The 18,779-nt window shown below is 47.6% G+C and overlaps 1 protein-coding gene and 1 long non-coding RNA gene across 3 annotated transcripts in view; one reads left to right on the top strand and one right to left on the bottom strand.

Moving 5' to 3' along the window:
* LOC148006164 (uncharacterized) lies at positions 1 to 5,509 on the top strand. Its single transcript, XR_015621348.1, has 2 exons — positions 1 to 3,386; positions 3,507 to 5,509. It is a non-coding gene; the product is annotated as an uncharacterized LOC148006164 (long non-coding RNA).
* The window catches only part of Slc25a33 (solute carrier family 25 member 33), a 25,021-nt gene continuing 11,409 nt past the window's right edge, over positions 5,168 to 18,779 (bottom strand). For both annotated transcript variants that reach the window (XM_087551258.1, NM_001127574.1), the window contains 5 exon segments: positions 14,042 to 14,119; positions 12,003 to 12,103; positions 10,565 to 10,631; positions 6,932 to 7,212; positions 5,168 to 5,632 (listed from right to left, as the gene is read on the bottom strand). In XM_087551258.1, coding sequence (XP_087407384.1) covers positions 5,433 to 5,632; positions 6,932 to 7,212; positions 10,565 to 10,631; positions 12,003 to 12,103; positions 14,042 to 14,119 — 727 coding nt within the window. In that variant the 3' untranslated portion in view covers positions 5,168 to 5,432.

Genomic DNA, 18,779 nt, shown 5'->3' on the forward strand with positions numbered 1-18,779 from the left:
AGTGTTTTAATGTTTAATTAATTAATTAATTTATTTTGGGGGGGGGAGGAGAGGGTTTATTCAGCTTCCAGATCACAGTTCAATCTGTCACTGAGGGAAGTCAGGGCAGAAGCTCCAACAAGGCAGGAACTTGGGAGCATCAGCAAAGGCCATGGAAGGGTGCTGCTTCTAATTTATTTATTTTAAAGATTTGTTTATTTATTTTATATATGTGAGTAAACTGTCACTGTCCTCAGACACACCAGAAAAGGGCATCAGATCCTATTACAGATGTTTGTGAGCTACCATGTGGTTGCCAGGATTTGAACTCAGGACCTTTGAAAGAGCAGTAGTGCTCTTAACCGCTGAGCCATCTCTCCAGCCCCTTTATGAGTGTTTTTTAAGATCAAGTTCTCTGTCGGCAATGATGGTCTGGGGGTCACTGAAACCTCTTGCTTTTTTGTTGCCAGTTCATCTGTCCATGTTTCACCAGTCAGGAAGGAGGGAGCAGGACAAGTGCAGGGAATCAATGTAAAACCACAGTGGCATTAGGGTCTGGGCCGGAAGGCGTGTCTTGCACATCAGAGTCAAGGCCTTTCCCATCCTTCTATTTCTCCTAGCTTCGATTGTGCCTAGAATGCAGTGGCTTACACACTGTGTGCCCATGTTTAAACATCATTCGCTCTCTGGATCTGGTGCCTTGGGTTCCTGGGAAGGTCTCCAGTGGGTAGAGAACTGTTGTCTACGAGCTTCCTGAACATCACTCACACGGTCTTAGGCATTCCATGATTATTGGTATCTCGAAGTCTTAGGTAAATGGAAGGAAAACTGAGTTCAGATCCATTTCACATTCGAACTCCTCCAAGCCCCCGTGTTAAGGTTTTGATGTTCAGCTGGTGAAGCTTGAAAGGTGTTGGAAACTTTAAAACTAAACAACACAAAACCACCAAAACAAAAAAATCCCACCTTTTATGATGATGCCCGGTGCCTACTGAGGCCCAGTGTCGCTGGGTCTGCTGAGACTGGAAGTTGATGTTTCTGATTCATCTTGTAGGATTCAGAACTTGAACCCATATCCTGTAGGAGGAAAGCCAGCGTTCTTAACAGGTGAGCCATTTCTCTAGCCCCAAGTGGTAAAAACTCTTACGAGGCACGGCCTAGTAGTCTAGTCACTGGGGCATGTCTTGCGGGGGACCATGAGGCTTTAGTATCTTATCTCTGCTTCCAGGACATTAGATGGCTTTGCTATGCTGTATGCCTATTTGAGCTGTGTCTCCAGAACCCCCCCCCCCAACAATGGGTCAATCAATCATAGACTAGAACTTCTCAAACAGCCAAAGCAAACCTTCCCACCTCTTAGACTGACTACCTCAGGCGTTAGCTGCCAGTCTTGAGTTAGGCATTCCACCAGTCTTTACGGCTTCTTGGCTATCCTTTAGTCATGGCATCCTGCGAGAGGGACACACAGTCCTGTAGGCCACTTGTAATCCGCACCATTGCAAGGTGGCCATGTACGGTCTGCCTCACTGCTGACAAGGCTGCCAGGATTGCATGTATGGGGAGACACCTGCCCCCTTGGCCCAGTGCTTGGCGGGTGCCCGGATGAAGCGAGGGCTATTAAAGGTGTGCTATGAATGCACATAAAGAAGTACACGTGAGGACCATTCAGAGGTTCCAGACTGAGCTGCCTTGCTGTTCTTATTGGACCAGCTTTGATTCATGTGAATACCAGGCAAAACACTCATACACATAAAATCATAAATCTAAAAATTATAAAGATGAATCTGTAGGGCTGGGTATGGTGAGACATTGTCTTCAATACCGGCACCCAGGAGGCGGAGGCAGGAGGATCTGAGTGAGTTCTAGACACCCAGGGCTACACCATGTGGGTGGGAAGAAATGAGGGAACATGATATTAACTTAGTGCCCTGGTGTAGGGAAAGCAGAAAACTTACTTATACTAGCGCATATAAAATGGATTTGTTGGGGAAGATACGTAGGTCGCTCCTACCCTTGTGGCGTGGGGTGGGTGGGTGGGCGGCAGACACTACTAAGTTGAACAAATATGTGATGGAGAGGTGGGGAAGACAGAAAAATGGAGTGGTGCATAGGCTGTGGAGAGAAGCCGAACTGGAAGTGTGATGGTGACGAGCAGTGACAGCATGTTGTCGTGATGGTTGCAGCAGCCAGATTATGCCGCAGGATCCCCCTGGCTCTGGGCAATGACAGAGGCCAGAGATGAGGACCTCCTGCAAAAACCCCAGTGGTCTGTGAAGCCGCTGGAGGCCACGTTGGTATCCGTGGTTCATGCTGCTGCCCTAGGCTGCAGTGAAGCCTGAGACCCATGTAGATAGAGGCAGCCCCTGCAGTCGATGCCTTGGTGATGTCTTCTTGCTTTGTTGTGGAGTTGTGCAGGCACGATGATGTGGGTGCCATGTGCAGGCCCCAGGTTGGTCACTGGTCCTGATTCAGCCAGGGGCTGTGTTAATGTCCATGGATCATCCAGCCACTCCTGTGGCAGCACCAGTGGTGGCATGGGTGCCAGGAGCTGGTCCCACTCCTCTCCAGCTGTGCAAGGCTCTCCTGAGTTGGTGGCTTCTAGCCTGGATGCGGGAGGAGAGAGACTCACCCCTGCTTCGGGAGCTGACAGCTAACAATTTGACCATGCTCCAGTGAGTGTATGGATAACACGAAACAGACTTTCCTTTTTCTCCCTTTCTTTTTTTGGTCAGACGGTCATAGGGGAGGGGGATAGGAGTGGGAGGAGCTAGTCAGTCAGTAAGGTGGGAAGCCCACGATGTTCCCAGATGGAACCAATACAGATGAAATGTCTATGCTGATGATTTAAAGGCAAAGGAGGGTGGGAATGTAGCTGCATTAGTATTTGCCTAGCACGCAGAAGGACCTGGGTTCCATACCAGCACTGCATAACAACTGAGAGCAAAAGTAATTATAAATAAACATTCAAATAAAAACAGAAAAATAAAACCACATGTACTTATCCAAAACTGCAACTGAAAACAAAGCAGTGTCGCCAAGTGTGGTTGCACACACCTGTGATCCCAGCAGCTAGGGAAGGCAAAATCAAGAGGACCAGTTTAATGCTATCCTCAGCTACATAACGACCTGGAGGCCAGCCTAGACTACATCTTATCTCAAGGGCACTTATTCTTGCAGGGGACCTGGGTTTGACTTCTAGGAGACCCCACACCTTCTCCTAAACTCCTGGGCACACCAGGCGCTCACGTGTATGTCTTAGTACAAAGATATACCACTGAGAAAAACACTCATATGCATAAATTAAAAAAAAAACACAGAGAAAAACCAAAAGATATCAAGGAATTTAATTTTTAAACATTCTGATAAATAAAACCATTCAGGCTTTACTAAGAGTGTTAAAAACAGGAGTCTGGGGGCTGGGGATTTAGCTCAGTGGTAGAGCGCTTACCTAGGAAGCGCAAGGCCCTGGGTTCAGTCCCCAGCTCCGAAAAAAAGAACCAAAAAAAAAAAAAAAAAAAAAAAAACAGGAGTCTGGGACTGGAGAGATGGCTCAGTGGTTAAGAGCGCTGACTGCTCTTCCAGAGGTCCTGAGTTCAATTCCCAGCGACCACATGGTGGCTCACAATCATCTGTAATGGGGTCCGATGTCCTCTTCTGGTAGGTCTGAAGAGAGCGACGGTATACTCACATACACGAAATAATAAATCTTAAAAACAGGGCTCTGGTGCCACTGTCAAGCATCTGTGAATGTCTGGAACGGAGGTCACTCTCTCTTGCCGTGCACTTTGGGAGCATGGAGATAGTCACTTGCTTTGAGCTCTAGATACTTGGGGATGCAAAGTGGGGGTGGGGAACGCGCCCACTGGCCTCCTGCATGGTAAAGGCAACAAACCCACATGCCATAGGACTTGAAAACTCCTCCTGCCGACCTCTCCGGAGCATCTGCAGCTGAATCTGAAGTATGACGCTCGGCTGCCAGTCTCTGGTGCTCAGACTGAGATGTCACCTCTGTAGAATTCATGTTCAAGTTCCGCAATAGAAGTGAAGGACAGATGGTTTTTCCTGACTGCCATCTTCCGCAACACAGGGTCTTCCATGTAGAGCAGCAGGCTGGTCCTGAGCTTCCAGTTATACCCCTGTCTCAGCCTTACGTGGTCTTTTGGGTCCCTGTTGCACTCGCTGGTGGGAGTGCTTGTCTGGCATGCTCGGCCAGACCGAGTGTGGCGTGTGGGTGTGGCGTGTGGTGGCACATCTTAGGATTCCAACACTCGGAGTGAGGAACAGGAGCAGCAGCAGCTCAGGGTTGGCCAGGCATGGTGGTGCACACCTTTAATCCTAGAACCTGGGGTCCCCAGGCAGGCGGGCTTCTGAGTTCAAGGCCAGCCTGGTCTATAGAATGAGTTCCAGGACAGCCAGGAGTACACAGAGAAAACCTTGTCTCAAAATCAAAATCAAACAAACCATTAAACAAAACCCCAAACAAAAAACCTTTAAAAAGGACTCTAAGCACCCCGTCCCCCAACCCTGTCAGAATATAAGTCTGCCCAGGGCTGGGAGCAGCCCCTTTGTCTCACAGCATCTCTCAGTGTGAGGCCAGCACTGCAGGCTGTGGCAGGCCACACTGAGTGTGCCAGGGCTTCAATAGGTTTCACTTCTGGAAACACTGCAGGAGGCAAGCGACCGGGAAGCAGTTCTTTATAACTGCCTTGGGTTCCAACATGGGGGAAGAGGTAAATGCAGGAAAATATTTGTAACGTAGCTAAAAACACTATTTATTGTCAAGTTGGGTCAGGCCCAGTAGTGCACATGTGCATTTTCAGCCCTTGGAAGGCTAAGGCAGGAGAATTAAAGTTTGAGATCAGCCTGGGCTATAGCACCAAGACCCTGACTCAAAGAGGGGGGGTGGGGGAGTGGTTAAGGGAGTTACACCCCCTCCCCCATTTCAGTGTCTGGAACCTTAGATTACGGATTACCTATGTGGGGAAATGAAGGTGTACTGAGGAAAAAGTGTGGAACATTTACTCACAGTTGTCACCAAGTGTGACCGCTCTTCCCTGCCCTCCACTCAGTCCCCACAGTTGCTTAGAAAACAAGCCACGCTTCTTACTTGTCTTCTCCACATTTCAGTCAGAACCCGTGGCTGGCTTATGGCACAGTAAACAAAAGAGAACACAAACCGGGCACAAACTTAAATTAAATAGCATGATTTAATTTACTTGCTGCTTAATCCTCAATCCTCTTAAGTTAAAAAAGAAAGTTATAATTAACTATTAACGTTAATGAATTTAAACCTTCCAGAAACATGAATCCAAAAGGAAATGTCCAACAGGTGACACGAGCCGGGTATTCTATGGCCTTGCTGTTTCAGTTTTGAACACTAAACATTAACGGAAAAGAAAATCTCTAGGGTTTTCAGTTTTATTCTTCTAGAGCACAACTGTGTGGCCCTGTCACTAAGCGCGCTCTCCCAGCAGGTACACGATGAACTCGTAGGTGGACAGGACAATGGCAGTATTGGGGATCTGCCGGATGAGCTGAGCAAAAAGTCCTCGGTAGAAGGCGAGATAGCCTTCCTCCCGGAATACCAGGCGTGCTGTCTGCATGAATGACGTGTACTTGCTGCCTTCTTCCCGGAGCCGTGTCCTGATGACCTCTGTGGGAAAGACAGAGGGAAGAAGTTAGGGCTCCCGTGTCTACTGGGCATCTTGGTTCTAACCTGACAAAACAGTCATATTTGAGAGGAACAAAGGAAAGTTCTAGCAGGGCACAATGGCACAAGCCTTTAATCCCAGCACTTGGGAGACACAGGCAGGCAGATTTCTGTGAGTTCAAAGCCAGTCTGGTCTACAGAGTAAGTTCCAGGACAACCAGGGCTACACAGTGAGGCCCTATCTTGAAAGAGGCAAAAGAAAAGGTAAGTTCTTCTTAGACTGTGTTCTGCTCCCAAGTTCCCCTCAGATCTCCCTACTCTGTCTAGCTGAAAAGCCACCTGGGCTCCCTCCCTCCCTCCCAGCACAGTGGCCTAGTGCTGGTCAGCCCTGCTTGTTGAGCAGACCTCAGAACCCAGGAGGCACTGCTGTTCTCTACCTCTTTCTGCCTTTGTGTCTTGGTGGTGCTCCAGCACACATGGGCCCTGACCCTTTTTCCTGAGACATGGTGTATCTGTCACTGCTTCGCAGGGGCTTTTGAAAACATAACTTGTTTTGACATCAAACTGAACTGTTTTAAGTAGGTTAGTGGGACAGTGGGAATCCCACCCTCGCATCTTGGATCAGGGTGCTTCTCAGCTGCAGAGCATGCATTGAACAAGGAGCTATGTTCAACCCCTAGCATCCCAACAGGAAAAGTGTTCCTTGTTTGGGAGGCAGAGGCAGGTGGATCTCTGTGAGTTCAAGGCCAGTCTGACTTACATAGTGAGTTCTAGGACAGCCAGATATAGAAAAGGCTGTCTCAAAAATGACAATAACAGCAAACAAACAAATAAATGAACACCGCCCCTCTCCCCCCAAACAACAAGAACACAAAAAGAAGCACAAAGGCCCCAGCAGTAGATTGATGTCACATCTGCTCGAAGAAGCAGCTGAGTGATTCTTCACTGGTCTCCCACATGACTTTCTGAGCCAGAGAATATTGAGTAAAGTCTAATTTGAGCTTCTTTGAAGACAAAGGTTCAGTGACCCACATTTTGACCCAGCCAACTTTTGCCACACTGAGATTGAGCCGAGCAAGGTAGAGTAGGTCACCACTCACAGAACTTGTGTCTGGGCAGTGAGTGATGGTGTCGCTCTGCCTCCAGGGACATGCTTACACATGCCCCAAGCTGGAAGTCTCTGGGTTCAATCACCTTTCAGGTGAGGGACACCCACTCTACAGCTGCATTTCAGACTACACCATGACCACTGACAACGCTGACAACTGTTTCACTCCTCCAGGAGAAATGAGCAAAACATACCGTGCGGGTAAGCAATGCAGGAGGCGCACCCCTTAGAAACAGCAGCAGCCGCCATCAGTCCAAAGAAGTTGGAGGAACTTTTCTCCGTTCCGTCCGTGGAGGAGACTATCGGGGCTTCTTTCAAGCACTTCTTTAAACTCTCATAGAGAGCAAAGCAGATGATTGTCTCTGAGATGCCAGCATAGGAGGCGGTCAGCCCTCTGTAGAAGCCACGGATGCCTTCTGTCTGGTACACGTGCCGAGCACACTGGAGGGTATTCATCTGCTTGCAGCCTCTCATCCTGTCAGAGGGGTCAACAAGAGACACTGAGAGACACACCACACCCAAGCCATAAGGGGGATCCCCTATGACACAGAAACCACACAGGAGAAGAAACCTGTCCCTGCTCTGAGGCCACCTGACCTCTGGCCCACTGTGAGCTGAGAAACCTGACAGGTCATTAAACAGATGGTATCTGAATCCACAGTCACCAAAGCAGGCTTATAGCTCTGACCCAATTCTAGAAAATGCTAATGAAAGACGACATTTGTCAGAGAAAATATTTGGACTCATCTATACATCTAAAAGCAGGGTTAACTAAGTAAAGTGTGGTACACACACAAGATGAGAACAGTTGTGACGGCTGGAAGATACAAGAAAGGTAAGTGAAGGGGTTGGGGATTTAGCTCAGTGGTAGAGCGCTTGCCTAGGAAGTGCAAGGCCCTGGGTTCAGTCCCCAGCTCCAAAAAAAAAGAACCAAAAAAAAAAAAAAAAAAAAAAAAGAAAGCTAAGTGAAAAGTAGACAAAATTATAAACAAGGTAAACGAATATGACATAAGAGAGAGTGCTGAGGGGAAAGGCTGGTGCAGAGTCTTCTTTTTGGAATATGGGGATTAGACTCGGGGCTTTGTCCATGGTAGGTAAGTGCTACCACTGAGCTATCTGCCAGGTCAGTGGCTCCCTCTCACCATGGCTCTCTGGAGTGTGATTTGTGCGCATGCAAGGGCCTGAATCCAGGGCCTCATGCATTGAAAAACAACAACCACAACAAACAAAACTTATGTACACACATATAAATATATACATATATATTTCTTCTTAGTTTTGTCAAATGGAATTTTTTTTTTTTTTTTTTTTGGTTCTTTTTTTTCGGAGCTGGGGACCGAACCGAGGGCCTTGCGCTTCCTAGGCAAGCGCTCTACCACTGAGCTAAATCCCCAACCCCGTCAAATGGAATTTTTAATCCAGGTCCATTTCCTGATATTTTACTCACTCATTTACTTTTAAGTATCCATTGATGTGTGTATTTTTTTTTTTTGGTTCTTTTTTTTTTTTTTTTTTTTTTTTTCGGAGCTGGGGACCGAACCCAGGGCCTTGTGCTTCCTAGGTAAGCGCTCTACCACTGAGCTAAATCCCCAGCCCCTGATGTGTGTATTTTGTGTGTGTGTGTATGTGTGTGTGTGTGTGTGTGTGTGTGTGTGTGTGTGTGTGTACAGCAGGCATTAGTTCCCTGGATGGCATATTCTACACTATAGGCTGGTGTGGTGTTGGGAACCGAGCAGTGAGTACCCTTAGCTGCTGACAGCTCTCCAGCCCATGATGCTCTATTTTCATTCTATTTTTAAGGTTAGTCAGAACTCCTGCCCTAATCTTTTTCTTTTTTAAAGGTAACACAGAGTGAGCTGCTGCTGTTTTTTAGTATTTCTTATGTGTCTGTGCTCACTTTATAAGAAAATAGTGAACAGAAATAATCTACTTTTTGACAAATTCCTTTTGTTTATAAAACAGTGTCCTCTGCTCGAGACTCACTGAAGACTAGTTCTGTTTTACAGAATAAAGTGGTGCTGATATTAGAATCAGGAACACAGACAGCTGGGAGTTGTAGCTCACGCCTGTAACTGTAATGGATCACAGACTGAGATTCTGTCTCAAAAATCCCAACAAACGTAACGAGATTTCAGCCAAACCCCTGAACTTCTGTACTTGAATTAACCGCTTTCTTGCTCAAACCTTTGTGTGTGTGCCCCCCGCACCCTTGCAGCTAGCTCCCTTCAGGAGGGTGGGAGCTGATGCCCCCTCAGGAGCTCTCCTATCCTCTCCTGACTCCATCCAGCCTAGATTGTACTATGGACCCTCCAGAGTGCTGCGCACCTCACACCCCTTGCCCCACCAGGCTGTAATCCTATTTGCCGATTCACTCTGCTGCTGAAAGGTAGAAGGCGCAAACAATCTCCCTGGCAACCACTGAAACAACATATACTCACAGGTGTTCACAGATCTCCCCTAAATAAAGGTCTAAAACGTCCTAACCACTAGAAAGGGCCTGAGTCAACAGAAACATTTATCTGCTGCTAACCACAGGTGATATCAGGACACGGTGAACACTTGGCTCTGAGGTGATACCAGAGGCTTCCAGGAGACAAGGTTGGCCAGAAGCTTGAAGCACAACAGTAAGGAGGGGTGAGGGACTGGACACTTAGGAACATGGGCATGTGGGACACACATGGCATTTTTGGAAACTACTAGGACTGTCTCAGGTCCAGAAGTTAAGAGTTACCCCGGAAGTAACTGACCCTTGTCATAGGATTCTAGCAAGCACTTCAGAAGGCAGATCAGACTGTGGAGCCTGGAAGCCCTGATCAGGGCATGCATGGTCACAAGAGGATGATGAAGCCAGGCAGGCCCCTCTTTCATCCTACAGGTACATCTCAGGCTTTCCCTTCTCCCTTAGAGGAAGCTGGAGGGAAGAAGAGTCTGCTAGTATTTCCAGGGTTCGCATTTCTGGGCTACATAGCACATACATGGCTCTTAGAATACAAGCAGTTCCTTGAACTTAGTCTGGGTGAGCCCAAGTTTCTATCGGAGATCAGCATTCCTTCAAGAAGTATGAGTGTGGGTGACAGCCCACAGAAATAGTAGCAGTGGTTGACACAAATAGAAACATTTTCCTACCATTTGTCATAAAGTTAAAAGGCATTGCTTAGTGTACTTGTTCTTTGAAAATTCTCAGGTGTCGCTGGCCTGCTGAGAGATCTGGCTTACATATAGAAGCATTATTACTGAATCACAGACTTTAAAACGCCGCTGGCTTCATTTGCTCTCTATTTCTTTAAAGCTCTTGCTGTAGCTGAGGGTAACAAGCCGAGGCTGGGGAGGCCGAGACAGCAAGATGGACACTTGAAGTGGCCTGGACTACACAGCACGTTCCCGGCTCAGCAAAACACAGTCAAACATTTTATAGGTTCCACCAGAACACGCAAGGAGCTTAATTCAGAACTCCATGTTAGGCTCAGGACAGAAACCAGGGACATCGGGGGCTATGTCCTAAGTGCCCCCGCTGGTGTCCTGGCTAGACAGCCAGGCCTCTCCAGAGTTTACCTCCTGACATGGGCTGCACAAAGAACCCCAGAGAGGAGCACCCAGGAAGGAAGCTGGGACCATGGAGAGGCCCTTCGGTCCACCTTCCCTTGTTCTCTGGGCTCCCTCCCCCAACAAAGCTGTCAGGACAGATTTCAAAAGATATTTCTCTGTGTGCTTAGAGAGAAATCCAGAGCAGATGGCTGAGGACCCCTGCTTCCTGTCCATAGTTGGTGTTGGGAGAAGGAAACAGCACAGCAGGAAGACTGCAGATAAGGAAGGAACTATTGACTTACTTTCGTTCTAGCTGCATCCTCGTTTTAACCATCCAAATAGGATTCATTAAGGTATTTGTGACAAAAGCTGGAGGGAAAAAACAGTCATCACTGATACAGCCGCTTTACTCTCAAGTCACGATGCAGTGGCCTAGAGCTGGGGGCAGAAGCCATGGGTTAGTGCACTCTACCCGTCCACAGTACAGCAGCTGCACAAGCACAGCCCGGGTGGCCTCTAGGTGGCGCCGCTATCGTTTCGGTTCATTTCAATCCCAGGGCAGAAACTGTCTAAAATGCCAAGTTAGAAGCTTCAGATCCAGAAATAAATTTGTTTTTAAACTTGTTGATCTCTACTTATAGTTAGCATTGAATACGGATGTTAAATCTTCAGCTACCTGAGTTCAAACTTGGAAATTAAGGAGACAGACATTTAAAAACCCACTGCCCCCGAGTCACTTGGGTGAGGCTTCAGCACATTTAACTTCCTGACCAGCCCCGAGGTCAGCCCGGCTCCGCTCACCAGCCTGAGTGACACATTAACTAAGTCACTGGAGGGCACTGCCTTCAGAAGCTCCCCAAGGTGTGCTTGCTTTGCCCAGGTCTCCCGGGTTAATTTTACAAGCGTCACAAAGCTGATTACGGATCCGGATTATGACTAATTCCACGGATCACCCTCTTTTGGAATGGCGCACCGTCCTTCTCTGGGCTCGGTATTGAGGGGAATCACTGTCCTTGTGTGAAGACGTTTGCTTACTATTGCTCGTCTCTGACTAAAGCGCATACCTGGGTTAGTCATTTTACTGAGAGTAACAAAGGACACACTACAGTCTATTGGCAGAAGGAAGAAACTGTAAAATGCTAAATTCTCTAAACACTCTGTTGGATTTAAATGGACGGAAGCCTCTGTGGAGAAGGGCAGAGGCTTCTTCTTGCAATTTAAGAGCCCGTGCGTTCTCACAAGCACTCCCTGGGGGAGAGAAGTCCTGCCCTGAGCTCTGCAGTGGTGGGAGAACTCCTCAGAGGAGAACAGACCATCTGGCGGCGTGAGGCCTTAGGTTCAGCCTCAAGTATCACAGAACACATGAAACCCTGATTCTTGCTACGCAAGTCAGCTGCTAAGGGCGGATGCACCCCAGATGCCTTCGGGAGTCAGAAAGAAAGCAGCTCCCACTTCACATTAGAACTCAATAGGGAGATCAGGACGATGAAGCACACATTGGAGCAGAATAGGGCGTGTGTGGGCGCCTGGAGGGAGAATAAGAAGCTAGAGTGGTGACAGAAAATGATCCTGTAATAGACTGCTAATAGTCACATTCTCTAAACTCCAACACAACGCTTTTGGAAGTGGTTTTAGGGTCAAAAGAGGCAGGGAGTTAACATCTAATTCCTGGAAAGAAAAAAGAAAGCAAAACAAAACAACGCATGCTCTGGGACAGTGCTGCTAGGGGACCGACCGTACCTGCAGAGCCAGCTGAGAAAATGTGCACAGTGTTGCTATCAGGCACGAAGATGCCATTGAACTGCTCTTTGGCTTTGGAGTAGCACGCGAAGTACACAGCCCTGTAGGATAAGCAGAGAACACCATGAAGGACCCATCACCGCACTTCAAGTATGCAGGTCCCTCTGCAACATCCATCACAATCTGGAGACCACAGCAGACAGTAGTGATCTCAGCCAGCAAGGAACACGAGGCTGGACTCACACCCTGGCCTGCCGCTCCTCCTGGGATGTTCACGCCTTCCAGAAACTAGGTGGTGACAGCCATGGCCAGGATGACAGCGGAAATGAGAGTTTTGATAACGCCTAGAAAAGTTCTTTCACATTCTGTTTGTCTGTCTGTTTTTTGAGACAGAGTTTCTCTGTGTTGCCCTGGCTGTCCTAGAACTCACTTTGCAGACCAGGCTGGCCTTGAACTCATAGATCCACCCGCCTCTGTCTGCAGGGTGCTGGGATGAGGGTGTGCACCCCCACCTGGCTCCTCTCACATTCTTTACTCTTATTCTGGACATTCTGGATACATGCTAATCATCTGAGGGAAGCGTCTACTGCCATTTTAAGGCGCACTGTGTCTGCAATGCAAACAAGCTCACTCTTGCCTTGTGTTGGACCCATGCAGACTTGATCAGAGCCGCCTGCAGTGACTGGGGAGGCTTGCTTCATATCTGCCATGCAGGAGCGCTGCTGACCAATGGGTCAATCAGAGAATCTGTTTCAACTAAGAATCCTGACTACTGCTGACCAAGATCCCAGGAGGTCACGGGTCTGGACTGAGTTCTGGCACCAGATCCCAACAGAAAAGACAGAAAGGGAGTCCGGGCTGTGGTGGTGGTAATCATTTGTGCTGAAGTTGCCATCCTGTTACCATGTCATTTGGCCCTCCAAGAAATCAGGAGTAGAGAAAAGTAACATGTTCCCCACAGAGCAAGCTCTAATCAGCGTAAGCAGGCTCCTTCTGAGTTAACCCTGCTAAAAGAACCAGCTCTTTATTGCTCTACTGTTCCCTCTGTTCTTCCCTTTGAGTAACTCTGAGGTATATGACCTCTCCATGAAACCTTTTTATCCTTGTCTATCTGTTTACAGCCCTATTCTGTCTAAACACACACACCAATCTCATTTTACGGAATAAAGCACTGGAATTTGGCCAGACTCCAAACTAGAAAAGGTAAATAAAACCTTTAGAGTCCATCGTTCAAGGACTGTGGCCTGTGATGATACTGCCAGTTGTCCCTTTCACACACAGTGCCTGTCTATTAGCACTGCCCATAACTTCAGAGACACCAGCCACGCATGGATAATGCACTCGGAAAGAAGCCAGTTCTCTCATCAGAAAGGTGAATGGTGACAGTAGCTTAGTGGACCAAGACAGTACAAGTCTACGAAGACTTTAAAAAGAATAAAAAAACCAAGGCTGAGGGGCTGGAGAGATTGCCCAGTGGTTAGAGCACCGACTGCTCTTCCAGAGGACCTGAGTTCAATTCCCAGCGCCCACATGGTGGCTCACAAGCATCTGTAATGGGATCTGATGCCCTCTTCTGGTGTGTCTGAAGACAGCTACAGTATATTCACATTACATGAAATGAACAAACAAACAAACAAATCTTTAAAAATAAAATAAAATCCAAGGACATAATGTCATAGAAAGTAAAGCGAGGAGCCTTTGTAATTCCTTCAGACTAACGTTCTACGAGTCACCTGGATATCCTGCTAAGAAAGCAGATGACATGGATCTGTGTGCAATACACAAGTGCCCAGGGGCTGACCACACACCATACTCAAGGTAAGAAACTCTCCCTTAGAGAGAGCGCAATGCTGACAGATTAATTTTCCCACTAAAACAACAGAACCCCCTTTTCACACACTAAGAACAAACCTAGGTTGTCAGACATGTTAGGCGACTTTACTACAGGGGAAACAGGCAGCCATTCAACAGTGTCGCTCTTGGGCAAGAGCAGACCCACATGGCTCACCCGGGAGCTCACTCATGAGTTATGTGCTTACCTGGATGGCGCAACTCCAACCAAGTTTGGACCCAAGCCTCTAAAGAGTGACTTTGGTCCCTCCTTTTCCAGGATCGATCTGAATAATAAGAAAGAGACATAGCCTTAGAATCTTTCTGGATTCTGTGGCTGCAGATGTCACTGGTTGGGTGAGTGTCTATCTAGACACTGTGAAGCCCTAGTGGATCCTCAGAACAAATGGTACCGAGGCAGGCGTACACCTGTAAGCACAGCCCTTGGGAGGTAGGAGCAGGAAGATCAGATGTTCAGTCATCCTGGGCTACAAAGGGTCTGAGGCCAGCTGCGCTACACCAGACTGCCTCAAACAAACCACGGCTCTGACAAGGCCTGTCTTGGCGATGAGAAGCCAACCTTCACAGCATCGCCTTGAAGGAATAAACTGTGTAGAAGCCCCTGACTCTTACTTCCCTCTGTAGAATATAATGCCAGAAGGCTGTAGAATCAGACAGGAATGTTACACAGAATAAATGCAAAAGACAGACTGTCCTGGGAAATCTCTGATCCCGTTTCTCAGTTACTCTCACTTCAGTCTGAAATCTCACTATCTTAGGAGGCTGAGACAGAAAGATCACAGGTTCAAGGTCTGCTTGACTTCAGTGAGCTCAGGGCAGTGAGCTGCGGTCTTAAGATACTCACACTTACCTCGTCTCCAGGTTAGGTCTCAGTTCTGCTTCCCTGCAACCTGGGCCCACTATATCCCTATGATCTTCTTATTTCTGGAAACAATCTCACTGTAGTCCATGCTGGTTTCTAACTGGCTCTGCTCCTGCTTCAGTCTTCTAAGTGCTAGGATTACATGTATGCAATACCTCGAATTGAACAGATGAAATTTCTTTCTTTCCTTTTTTTTTTTTTTTTTTTTTTTCGGAGCTGGGGACCGAACCCAGGGCCTTGCGCTTGCTAGGCAAGCGCTCTACCACTGAGCTAAATCCCCAACCCCCATGACACACACTTTTGAATGGTTCAGAAGAGTTTATGAATGAACACAGAAAAAATGCCAAAGCGAGACAGTAACAGGTTACAAACTGGCGTGTCTATAAAAGGCACAAGCGAGTCATCTGTGTCATTCTTGTAACTCCTCTCCTATTTGAATTATCTCAAAACAAAAGGCTTTCTTTAACAACAACAACAACGGTCAGGCAGTAGTGTACACCTTTAATCCCAGCACTTGGGAAGAGAGGCAGGTGGGTCTCTGAGTTCCAGAACAGCCAGGACTACATAGAGAAACCCTATCTTGAAAACAAAACCAAAGACTATACATGGACTGACCCTGGGCTCCAACCTCATAGGTAGCAATGAATAGACTAGTAAGAGCACCAGTGGAAGGGGAAGCCCTTGGTCCTGCCAAGACTGAACCCCCAGTGAATGTGATTGTTGAGGGGAGGGCGGTAATGGGGGGAGGATGGGGAGGGGAACACCGATAGAGAAGGGGAGGGGGAGGGGTTGGAAACCGGGAAGGGAAATAACAATGGAAATGTAAATAAGAAATACCCAATTTAATAAAGATGGAGAGAAAAGAAAAAAAGAAAGAAAGAAATATAAGTCTGGTAGCCCCAATTAAAACATTTATAAAGAGATGGAGCAAAAAAAGTAAAAGTATCAACCCAGCAAAAAACAAACCAACAAACCAACAAACAAACAAACAAACAAAAAAACCCCAACCAACCAAACAACCAAACAAACAAAAACAACTCCAACGAGACTGAAATTATAGCATGTAAAGTTTATAAAAATCAAGGGTTAGGGCTAGCACTTCTCAGGACTCTATGAACACGGTGCTTCACAGTGAGATTCGTGGGAGTTTCACTGGAGTCACAAGGCCAAAAATGAGCCTCCTGGCGACTATCAGACACAACTTAATGTTTTCAATTAAGACACTTTATTTATTTTTTTTTTCCTTTTTTACGAAGCTGGGGACCGAACCCAGGGCCTTGTGCTTGCTAGGCAAGCGCTCTACCACTGAGCTAAATCCCCAGCCCCAAGACACTTTATTTTTATTATCTTCCTCAAAGACAGGACGGTTTCGGAAAGGCCAAGCTCCTTGAAGAGACATGTTTCTGGTAGCACCTTGGGGTGACCTACACCTGACGACACAGGTGAGAGAGCGCCCGCTTCACTGTGGTCTCCAGCAGGGAGCCCTGTGCACTGTGAGAAGCCATTCAAGAAGGTGAAGGGAAGCTCTGGCTCTAGGAAGCTAGGGGCCCTCATCCATAATGCAGCAAGGAGTGTGTCCTCAAGTGACTTGTGCCTTTTAAGAGCTGAAGAAAGTCTCCGTAGTTACGCACTTCACAGTGGCAACAAGTCAGACCCGTTACATAAGCTGAACTTCTGTCCTCTCGGGTGTTTATACACTCTCTGGAACAATCAAGCTCCCACTGCACAGAGCACACAGTTTAGAGAGACAACGTAGGCTCCAGGCTCACCCCTGCACGGGCAAGTCACTGGACAGCATGTAAAAAGCAACCAGTCTTGTTGCAGTCCGTCACTCTCTCCCCAGGTTAGACCAGGTTGCACAGGAGAGACAAGTATCTCATCCGAGTATCTACCAGAACGCGGCAGTTTTCCAAAGACGTGGACACTGATTTTTAGACTGAGAAAGGGAGCTAGCTGGAGAGAAGCTGGGTTAGCTGCTTGCTGCTCCTGCTGGCTCCCGGCAGCTCACTTACGACGGCCTGCACATCTCCAGCTTCAGGAGACTGGACGCCTACATGCATGTGTAGTAAACACGCACAGCAGGCATACATTTAAGTTTTTAAAAATTATTAAAACTTTTAAAAAGATCTTAAATATAGAATAATAAAGTACCCCAATAATTAAAATCTTTACTTAAAAAATACTTTTTTTAAAAAAGGAGATACCTGACAAACCAGAACTGAACGCAGGTATGCAGAAAAGGTCTGGGCTTGTCTTTGCCTATTGTCTTTCCCATGTGCCCTCCTGTAGCATACGGCCCCTCTGCTCGGCTCAGGCTGAGTGGGAAGCCGCTACCTTTGCTGACCTCCCTCCCAGGCAGGGCACCGTTCACTACTTTGGGATCTTATCCACAAGAAGACCCACAGCCTGAGGCCATGCTCTCTTCACATGGGGATTAGGCCTCACCGTACAAAGAAAATCTGCTGCAAACCTTCCCTTAAGGCGCACAGGAGAGCACTAATGACGGCACAAACATGTCTACTCCCGGCCTTTACTGACGCGCCCAACTTGTGAGGATCATCTGGTTGGAACCCAGTGCTTCTCCTCACTCACAGCATTCTAAGGAGCCTGAGGACACTCTATCAATCTAAACAAAACACCTCCCACTGCCCAGGATGGAGTGAGAGTGAGGAGACAAGACAGAGGTAGGAGCTGTGGGTGAAGGAGGAAGGCAGGGTGGGAGGGTGGGCGGGGGAGCTCAGGTTAAATAACTGGGTCACTGCAGGATATACCTGCAAAGGTGTCAAAGCCAGACATGATGTCTGCCACAAGGGAAATTTGCTAGCTATGTTCCTGTGCTTTTATAATTTATTCTTGAGACAGGGTCCCATTGTGAAGCCCTGTCTGTCCTGGAACTCTATGTAGACCAGGCTGGCCTCGAACTCATAGACCCACCTGCCTCTACCTCCTGAGTGCTGAGATCAAAGGCGTGTGCCACCATGCCCACTCCTGTGCCTTTAAAGGGACAAGGAGGATGCAGGGGTACAGTACAGGCATGGGACCGCTGAGTGAACAGCCAGCAGGCCCAGGAACGGCTGTTGCTTGGAGGGAAGTAAGCAGCGTGAGGAGTATGGATGGCCACACCTCAGGCCAGGGCGGCTAGGACACAGCAGCAGGAGCATCCTAAGAACGTAGCCAACAGGCTAAAGAAATACAGCTTGAGTGAGCACGACAACTGCACACAACCTTTCTAATTGAGCAGCACCATTAACAAGAACCTGACTTAATCCCATGGTTATCATTTTGACATGAACATAGCAGAAATGGTAGTTTGTGACGTCACAGCCACTAACTCACTGACTGTATCAACCACCCACTGCTGCAGGTCTGTGGTGAAACACTGGCTTTTGTGTGGTGTGGATGTGGTTCCTGAATTCCCAACAACAAAGTGCCCTTTCCTTTGTTTTCCACTGTGATGAATGACAGTGTAGGTGGCGCTACGGGAGACAGGAGAAACTAGAGATGGAGAATGCACATCCCATAATACTTACAAAAGAGAAACGTTCACATTTACCTGACAGGTTCAGTCCAGCCGGTAGCTACGGCTTTTGGGTAGTGATTCTCAAGAGAGTAAATGTTAACTAGTCATGTGAAGCATGACTTCTGAATTGGTGAAGTGGCCGGCTTATCCACTTCCATCTCACGATGGCCAAGACACTACAAAGGTGTCACCTGACACCAAGCGGGAAGCATTCTCTCAGTCACCGAGGACCACAGATCCTATTGTCCTCACTGAGCTCCATCCCGGCCTCTGGCCCTCCCGAGCCGATCACTAACCACTGCTTTTGGGAATTCACTCCCTCAACGTTAAAACTGAGCACTCGACCCTCCTCAGCAGCCATTTCTTTTAGAAACAATCTGACCAGGGCTGGAGCGATGGCTCAGCGGTTAAGAACATTAGCAGTTCTTTCACAGGACCTCGATTCAATTCCCAGACATAAGTGCAGGCAAAACACTAATGTAATTTTAAAAAATTAATTAAAAACAAAACCAAACAAGCAAAAAAACCCATCTGACAGCACAGT

Source organism: Rattus norvegicus, chromosome 5 (assembly GCF_021556685.1).
Source record: "Rattus norvegicus strain SHRSP/BbbUtx chromosome 5, alternate assembly SHRSP_T2T, whole genome shotgun sequence".
Classification (NCBI taxonomy): domain Eukaryota; kingdom Metazoa; phylum Chordata; class Mammalia; order Rodentia; family Muridae; genus Rattus; species Rattus norvegicus.